We start from the raw sequence: 9376 nt of genomic DNA, 5'->3' as shown, positions 1-9376 counted from the left end.
ACTAACAAAGGAAATTAGGGATAGCATAAGATCCAAGGAGAGGACATATAAATTGGCCAGAAAAAGCAATAATCCTGAGGATTGGGAGCAGTTTAGGATTCAACAAAGGAGGACAAAGGGATTAATTAAGAAAGGGAAAATGGAATATGAGAGTAAGCCTGCAGGGAACATAAAAACTGACTGTAAAAGCTTTTATAGATATGTGAAGAGAAAAAGATTGGTGAAGTCAAGCGTAGGTCCCTTGCAGTCAGAGTCAGGGGAATTTATAATGGGGAATAAAGAAATGGCAGACCAACTAAATACATACTTTGGTTCTGTCTTCACAAAGGAGGACACAAATAACCTCCCAGAGATGTCGGGGAACATAGGGTCTGATGAAAGGGTGGAACTGAAAGAAATCAGTATTTGTAGGGAAATGGTGTTAGGGACATTGATGGGACTGAAGGCCAATAAATCCCCAGGGCCTGATAATCTACATCCCAGGGTACTTAAGGAAGTGGCCCTAGAAATAGTAGATGCATTGCTGGTCATCTTCCAACATTCGATGGAATCTGGAACAGTTCCCATGGATTGGAGGGTAGCTAATGTTACCCCACTATTCAAAAAAGGTGGTAGAGAAAAAGCGGGGAATTACAGACTGGTAAGCCTGACATCGGTAGTGGGGAAAATGCTAGAGTCCATTATAAAAGATGTAATAGCAGAGCACTTGGAAAGCAGTGACAGGATCGGACAAAGTCAACATGGATTTACAAAAGGTAAATCGTGCTTGACTAATCTACTGGAATTTTTTGAGGATGTAACTGGTAAAATAGATAAGGGAGAACCAGTGGATGTGGTGTATTTGGACTTTCAGAAGGCTTTCGATAAGGTCCCGCATAAGAGTTTAGCGTGTAAAGTTTAAGGCACATGGGATTGGGGGCAAGGTACTGACTTGGATAGAGAACTGGTTGGTGGACAGAAAGCAAAGAGTTGGAATAAACGGGTCTTTTTCCGAGTGGCAGGCAGTGACTAGTGGGGTACCGCAAGGATCGGTCCTTGGGCCCCAGCTATTCACAATATATATTAATGATCTGGACGAGGGAATTGGATGTAATATCTCCAAATTTGCAGGCGACACAAAGCTGGGTGGGAGGGTAAGCTGTGAGGAGGATGCCGAGAAACTCCAGGATGATTTGGACAGGTTGGGTGATTGGGCAGAAACATGGCAGATGCAATATAATGTGGATAAATGTGAGGTTATCCACTTTGGTGTCAAAAACAGGAAGGCAGATTATTATCTGAACGGCAATAGATTGGGAGAAGTGGAAGTGCAACGAGACCTGGGTGTTCTTGTGCACCAGTCGCTGAAGGTAAGCATGCAGGTGCAGCAGGCGGTTAAGAAGGCAAATGGTATGTTGGCCTTCGTAGCGAGAGGATTCGAGTACAGGAACAAGGGTGTCTTGCTGCTGTTGTACAGGGCCTTGGTGAGACCACATCTTGAGTATTGTGTGCAGTTTTGGTCGCCTTATCTGAGGAAGGATGTTCTTGCCATGGAGGGAGTGCAGCGAAGATTCACCAGACTGATACCTGGGATGGCAGGAATGACGTATGAGGAGAGATTGGGTCGATTGGGCTTATACTCACTGGAGTTTAGAAGAATGAGAGGGGATCTCATTGAAACTTATAAAATTCTAACAGGACTAAACAGACTAGATGCAGGAAGGATGTTCCCGATGGTCGGGGAGTCCAGAACCAGGGGTCACAGTCTAAGGATAAGGAGCAAGCCATTTAGGACTGAGATGAGGAATTTCTTCACCCAGAGAGTGGTGAACCTGTGGAATTCTCTGCCACAGAAGGCGGTGGAGGTCAGTTCATTAAATATATTCAAGAAGGAGTTGGATATATTTCTTAAGGCTAAAGGGATCAAGGGATATGGGGAGAAAGCAGGGACAGGGTACTGAGTTTGGATGGTCAGCCATGATCTCATTGAATGGCGGAGCAGGCTCGAGGGGCCGAATGGCCTACTCCTGCTCCTATCTTCTATGTTTCTATGGGAGGCTGTGAGAAGCTGCCATGGTTGTGAGAGGCTGTGAGAAGCTGCCATGGTTGTGAGAAGCTCTGGGAGCCTGTGAGAACCTGCCATGGTTGTGAGAAGCTCTGGGAACCTGTGGGAAGCTGCCATGGTTTGTGAGAGGCTCTGGGAACCTGTGAGAAGCTGCCATGGTTGTGAGATGCTCTGGGAACCTGTGAGAAGCTGCCATGGTTTGTGAGAGGCTCTGGGAACCTGTGGGAAGCTGCCATGGTTTGTGAGAGGCTCTGGGAACCTGTGGGAAGCTGCCATGGTTTGTGAGAGGCTCTGGGAACCTGTGGGAAGCTGCCATGGTTTGTGAGAAGCTCTGGGAACCTGTGGGAAGCTGCCATGGTTTGTGAGAAGCTCTGGGAACCTGTGAGAAGCTGCCATGGTTTGTGAGAAGCTCTGGGAACCTGTGGGAAGCTGCCATGGTTGTGAGAGGCTCTGGGAGGCGGAGAGAAGCTGCCATGGTTTGTGAGAGGCTCTGGGAACCTGTCATGGTTGTGAGAGGCTCTGGGAGCCTGTGAGAAGCTGCCATGGTTGTGAGAGGCTCTGGGAGGCGGAGAGAACCTGCCATGGTTTGTGAGAAGCTCTGGGAACCTGTGAGAAGCTGCCATGGTTGTGAGAGGCTCTGGGAACCTGTGAGAAGCTGCCATGGTTGTGAGAGGCTCTGGGAACCTGTGAGAAGCTGCCATGGGTGTGAGAGGCTCTGGGAGGCGGAGAGAAGCTGCCATGGTTGTGAGAGGCTCTGGGAGCCTGTGAGAAGCTGCCGTGGGTGTGAGAGGCTCTGGGAGGCGGAGAGAAGCTGCCAAGGCTGTGGGAGCCTGTGAGAAGCTGCCAAGGCTCTGGGAGGCTGAGAAGCTGCCATGGTTGTGAGAGGCTCTGGGGGCCTGTAGGGAGGCTGTGAGAGGCTCTGGGAGGCTGTAAAAAGCTTCCATGGTTGTGAGAGGCTCTGGGGGGCTGTAAAAAGCTTCCATGGTTGTGAGAGGCTCTGGGAAGCTGCCAAGGCTGTCGGAGCCTATGAGAAGCTGCTATGGTTGCGAGAGGCTCTGGGAACCTGTGACAAGCTGTGAGAGGCTCTGGGAGCCTGTAAGAAGCTGCCATGGTTTGTGAGAAGCTCTGGGAGCCTGAGAGAAGCTGCCATGGTTTGTGAGAGGCTCTGTGAGCCTGTGAGAAGTTGCCATGTTTGTGAGAGGCTCTGGGAACCTGTGAGAAGCTGCCATGGTTGTGAGAGGCTGCCATGGTTGTGAGAGGCTCTGGGAACCTGTGAGAAGCTGCCATGGTTGTGAGAGGCGCTGTGAGCCTGAGAGAAGCTCTGGGTGGCTGTGAGAAGCGGCCATGGTTTGTGAGATGCTCTGGGAGGCTGTGAGAAGCTGCCATGGTTGTGAGAGGCTCTGGGAGGATGTAAGAATCTGCCATGTTTGTGAGAGGCTCTGGGAGCCTATGAGAAGCTGCCATGGTTTCTGGGAGGCTGTAAGAAGCGGCCATGGTTTGTGAGAGGCTCTGGGAACCTGTGCGGAGGTTGTGAGAGGCTCTGGGAAACTGTGCGGAGGTTGTGAGAGGCTCTGGGAGGCTGAGAGAAGCTGTGAGAGGCTCTGGGAACCTGTGGGGAGGTTGTGAGAGGCTCTGGGAACCTGTGGGGTGGTTGTGAGAAGCTCTGGGAACCTGTGGGGAGGTTGTGAGAGGCTCTGGGAACCTGTGGGGAGGTTGTGAGAGGCTCTGGGAACCTGTGGGGAGGTTGTGAGAGGCTCTGGGAACCTGTGGGGAGGTTGTGAGAGGCTCTGGGAACCTGTGCGGAGGTTGTGAGAGGCTCTGGGAGGCTGAGAGAAGCTGTGAGAGGCTCTGGGAACCTGTGGGGAGGTTGTGAGAGGCTCTGGGAACCTGTGGGGAGGTTGTGAGAGGCTCTGGGAGGCTGTGACAAGCTTCCGAGGCTGAGAGAGGCACTGACCGGAAGTGCCGGCGCTGTCAATGGCGGCGCCGCGGACCCAGCCTGCACCGCGCGGGGGGAAAGTGGCCCGGGCCGCCAGTGGGGCGGCAGTGCGGCTGCGCCGAGGCTGCACCCTGGGAAGCTGGCCCGAGCCTGCCAGCCATTGCAGACTTTCTCCCGTCCTCTCCCCGCCCGGCTCGGCTCAGCCCGGGTCTCCTCACCGCCAGAAGGAGCCGCGCACCGGCCCGGCATTGCAGCGGGAGGCGGCGAATGGACATGGAGTCCGGCAGCGTCCGGGCCCGGAGCCCCGGCCTGGGACTGGGATTGGGACTGGGCCCGCCCAGGGTGTGAGTAAAACCCGGCACAATCTGCACTCCGCTCCCCGGGGGCGGCGGGGGTCCTTTGTCCACAAAACAAACCCCGGGTCAGTGTCCAGAGTGAGATTAAACCCCGGGTCAGTGTCCAGAGTGAGATTAAACCCCGGGTCAGTGTCCAGAGTGAGATTAAACCCCGGGTCAGTGTCCGGAGTGAGATTAAACCCCGGGTCAGTGTACGGAGTGAGATTAAACCCCGGGTCAGTGTCCAGAGTGAGATTAAACCCCGGGTCAGTGTCCAGAGTGAGATTAAACCCCGGGTCAGTGTCCAGAGTGAGATTAAACCCCGGGTCAGTGTCCAGAGTGAGATTAAACCCCGGGTCAGTGTCCAGAGTGAGATTAAACCCCGGGTCAGTGTCCAGAGTGAGATTAAACCCCGGGTCAGTGTCCAGAGTGAGATTAAACCCCGGGTCAGTGTCCAGAGTGAGATTAAACCCCGGGTCAGTGTACGGAGCGAGATTAAACCCCGGGTCAGTGTACGGAGCGAGATTAAACCCCGGGTCAGTGTACGGAGCGAGATTAAACCCCGGGTCAGTGTACGGAGCGAGATTAAACCCCGGGTCAGTGTACGGAGCGAGATTAAACCCCGGGTCAGTGTACGGAGCGAGATTAAACCCCGGGTCAGTGTACGGAGTGAGATTAAACCCCGGGTGATGCGCTATCAATTACTCATTAAAGACTGAGAGTTAAGAGAGTAACTAAAGGCTTTTATTAACAAAAGAATGAAGGTCTGCCTCGAGTGGTCGACCGGTCCAGAATACAAAGGGGGCTGGGGAGCAGTCACCTTTATACTAGGACTTGTGGGAGGAGTCAGCCGAGGCATGTCCAGGCATGTACACAGTGGAATACAAACAGTGGTTTACCACACCGGGTCAGTGTACAGAGTGAGATTAAACCCCGGGTCAGTGTACAGAGTGAGATTAAACCCCGGGTCAGTGTACAGAGTGAGATTAAACCCCGGGTCAGTGTACAGAGTGAGATTAAACCCCGGGTCAGTGTACGGAGTGAGATTAAACCCCGGGTCAGTGTACAGAGTGAGATTAAACCCTGGGTCAGTGTACGGAGTGAGATTAAACCCCGGGTCAGTGTACGGAGTGAGATTAAACCCCGGGTCAGTGTACAGAGTGAGATTAAACCCCGGGTCAGTGTACGGAGTGAGATTAAACCCCGGGTCAGTGTACAGAGTGAGATTAAACCCCGGGTCAGTGTACAGAGTGAGATTAAACCCCGGGTCAGTGTCCAGAGTGAGATTAAACCCTCGGGTCAGTGTCCAGAGTGAGATTAAACCCCGGGTCAGTGTCCAGAGTGAGATTAAACCCCGGGTCAGTGTCCAGAGTGAGATTAAACCCCGGGTCAGTGTACAGAGTGAGATTAAACCCCGGGTCAGTGTCCAGAGTGAGATTAAACCCCGGGTCAGTGTCCAGAGTGAGATTAAACCCCGGGTCAGTGTCCAGAGTGAGATTAAACCCCGGGTCAGTGTCCAGAGTGAGATTAAACCCCGGGTCAGTGTACGGAGTGAGATTAAACCCCGGGTCAGTGTCCGGAGTGAGATTAAACCCCGGGTCAGTGCACGGAGTGAGATTAAACCCCGGGTCAGTGTCCGGAGTGAGATTAAACCCCGGGTCAGTGTACGGAGTGAGATTAAACCCCGGGTCAGTGTCCAGAGTGAGATTAAACCCCGGGTCAGTGTCCGGAGTGAGATTAAACCCCGGGTCAGTGTCCAGAGTGAGATTAAACCCCGGGTCAGTGTACGGAGTGAGATTAAACCCCGGGTCAGTGTACAGAGTGAGATTAAACCCTGGGTCAGTGTACGGAGCGAGATTAAACCCCGGGTCAGTGTCCAGAGCGAGATTAAACCCCGGGTCAGTGTACGGAGCGAGATTAAACCCCGGGTCAGTGTCCGGAGGGAGATTAAACCCCGGGTCAGTGTCCAGAGTGAGATTAAACCCCGGGTCAGTGTACGGAGTGAGATTAAACCCCGGGTCAGTGTCCAGAGTGAGATTAAACCCCGGGTCAGTGTACGGAGTGAGATTAAACCCCGGGTCAGTGTACGGAGTGAGATTAAACCCCGGGTCAGTGTACGGAGTGAGATTAAACCCTCGGGTCAGTGTACGGAGTGAGATTAAACCCCCGGGTCAGTGTACGGAGTGAGATTAAACCCCGGGTCAGTGTACGGAGTGAGATTAAACCCCGGGTCAGTGTCCGGAGTGAGATTAAACCCCGGGTCAGTGTCCGAAGTGAGATTAAACCCCGGGTCAGTGTCCGGAGCGAGATTAAACCCCGGGTCAGTGTACGGAGCGAGATTAAACCCCGGGTCAGTGTCCGGAGCGAGATTAAACCCCGGGTCAGTGTACGGAGCGAGATTAAACCCCGGGTCAGTGTACGGAGCGAGATTAAACCCCGGGTCAGTGTACGGAGTGAGATTAAGCCCCGGGTGATGCGCTATCAATTACTCATAAAAGACTGAGAGTTAAGAGAGTAACTAAAGGCTTTTATTAACAAAAGAATGAAGGTCTGCCTCGAGTGGTCGACCGGTCCAGAATACAAAGGGGGCTGGGGAGCAGTCACCTTTATACTAGGACTTGTGGGAGGAGTCAGCCGAGGCATGTCTAGGCATGTACACAGTGGAATACAAACAGTGGTTTACCACACCGGGTCAGTGTACAGAGTGAGATTAAACCCCGGATCAGTGTACGGAGTGAGATTAAACCCCGGGTCAGTGTACGGAGTGAGATTAAACCCCGGGTCAGTGTACGGAGTGAGATTAAACCCCGGGTCAGTGTACGGAGTGAGATTAAACCCCGGGTCAGTGTACGGAGTGAGATTAAACCCCGGGTCAGTGTACGGAGTGAGATTAAACCTCGGGTCAGTGTACGGAGTGAGATTAAACCCCGGGTCAGTGTACAGAGTGAGATTAAACCCCGGGTCAGTGTACAGAGTGAGATTAAACCCCGGGTCAGTGTACAGAGTGAGATTAAACCCCGGGTCAGTGTACAGAGTGAGATTAAACCCCGGGTCAGTGTACACAGAGGGATTACACCCCCCCCCCCCCAGAGCCAGCCCTGAGAGAGTTTGCACAGAGAGGGATTACCCCCCCAGAGCCAGCCCTGAGAGAGTTTGTATTTAAAGGGCTTGCACTTAAAAGGATGCAAACATAAGAATTAGGAGCAGGACAGATGGCCCCTCATGCCTGCTCCGCCATTCAATAAGATCATGGCTGATCTTTGACCTCGACACCATTTTCCCCGGCCGATCTCCATATCCCTCGATTGCCCGAGAGTCCAAAAATCTCTCGATCTCAGCCTTGAATATACTCAACGACTGAGCCTCCACAGCCCTCTGGGGCAGAGAATTCCAAAGATTCACCGCCCTCTGAGTGAAGAAATTCCTCCTCATCTCAGTCCTCAATGGCCGACCCCTTATCCTGAGACTGTGACCCCTGGTTCGAGACTCTCCAGCCCAGGGGGGAAACAGCCTCTCAGCATCGACCCTGTCAATCCCCCTCAGAATCTTAAACCTTTCAATGAGATCACCTCTCATTCTTCCAAACTCCAGGGAGTATCGGCCCAACCTAGAGCCAGCACTTAAAGGGATTGCATCTTGGACCCATTAATTAATTCAATTCAATTTTATTTGTCATATATGCAGCAGACGTGTGTACTGCACAATGAAATGTTGATTCTTACGAGTCCTCCCAACTGGGACTATACCCAGATCCTTCAATTAAAGGGACTATACCCAGACCCATCTATCCTAATACTTGCACCTAAAGCCATTAGTTATAGCGACTGCATTAATTACAGTTTTGAAGTAGATAAGTCACCCGGTCCGGAGGGAAGTACGGCTGGAAAGGCAGGGCATCCAAAGCTAGAGCTCCCCAGCCGACCAAAGATAGAGAGGTTAAAATGATTCACGCAAGGGAGGCTTATGATTAATGTAAGGTTCATCATTCAGTTGAGAAACAAGCTGAACACAAAGTACAGAGGAGATCTTAAAAAAAGGGAATAAGAGGGGCAAAGAGGTTATATCAGAATAGATTAGCGGCTAACATAAAAGAGAACCCAAAAGTCTTTTTATAAACACAAATAGTAAAAGTTTAGTCAAAGGGAGGGTGGGGCCGATTAGCGAACAAAAAAGGAGATCTTGTGGCGGCAGGGGCCATGGCGGAGATACTGAATGAGTACTTTGCATCTGTCTTCACTAGCGAAGAGGATGCTACCAATGTCACAGTAAAGGAGGCGGCAGTAGCGATATTGGATCGGATAAAAATAGATAAAGAGGAGGAACTTAAAAGGTTGGCGGCGCTCAAAGCAGAAAAGTCACCCGGTCCGGATGGGATGCATCCGAGGTGACTGAGGGAAGCACGGCTGGAAATTGCGGAGGCTCTGGCCGCAATCTTCCCGTCCTCCTTCGATACGGGAGTGGTGCCCGAGGACTGGAGGATTGCAAGTGTTAACACCCCTGTTTAAAAAAAGGACAGAGCGAGAAACCTGGTAACCGCAGGCCAGTCGGCCTAACGCCGGTGCTCGGGGAACTGTTATGGACAAACCGAGCTTACGTAATCTCTCCTCATAATCTAACTCTTGGAGCTCCGGTATCATTCTGGTTAATCTGCGCTGCACTCCGTCCAAGGCCAATATATCCTTTCTAAGGTGCGCTGCCCAGAACTGTACACAGTGCTCCAGATGTGGTCCAACCAGGGCTCTGTACAGTTGCAGCAAAGCTTCCTCCCCCCTTTATATTCTAGCCCTCTAGTTATGAAGGCTAACATCGAGTTACATAGAACGTACAGGCCATTCGGCCCAACAGGTCTGTGCCGGTGTTTCTGTTCCACACGAGCCTCCTCCCACCGCTCTTCATCTCACCCCAGCACCATATCCTTCTATCCCTTTCTTCCTTGTGTGTTTATCTCACTTCTCCTTAAATGTATCTCTGCTATTCGTCTCAACCACTCCCTGTGGTAGCCAGTTCCACATTCTCGCCACTCTCTGGGTAAATCTTTTAGCCTTTTTTGATTTACTTTTT

General features: G+C 52.0%; 1 protein-coding gene across 1 annotated transcript in view; it reads left to right on the top strand.

Moving 5' to 3' along the window:
• The first annotated feature begins 4065 nt into the window (after positions 1-4065).
• The window catches only part of LOC147084807 (uncharacterized), a 32630-nt gene continuing 27319 nt past the window's right edge, over positions 4066-9376 (top strand). The window contains exon 1 of the mRNA XM_085979519.1: positions 4066-4324. Within this exon, the coding sequence (XP_085835645.1) occupies positions 4248-4324 (77 nt within the window). The 5' untranslated portion in view covers positions 4066-4247. The remainder of the gene's footprint in view (positions 4325-9376) is intronic.

Source organism: Somniosus microcephalus, unplaced genomic scaffold (genome assembly GCF_052327205.1).
Source record: "Somniosus microcephalus isolate GS21.2 unplaced genomic scaffold, FLI_Smic_1.0 unresolved_chr9, whole genome shotgun sequence".
Classification (NCBI taxonomy): Eukaryota; Metazoa; Chordata; class Chondrichthyes; order Squaliformes; family Somniosidae; genus Somniosus; species Somniosus microcephalus.
The sequence above is the reverse complement of the archived record's forward strand: the minus strand, read 5'-3'. Positions and strand labels throughout refer to the sequence as shown.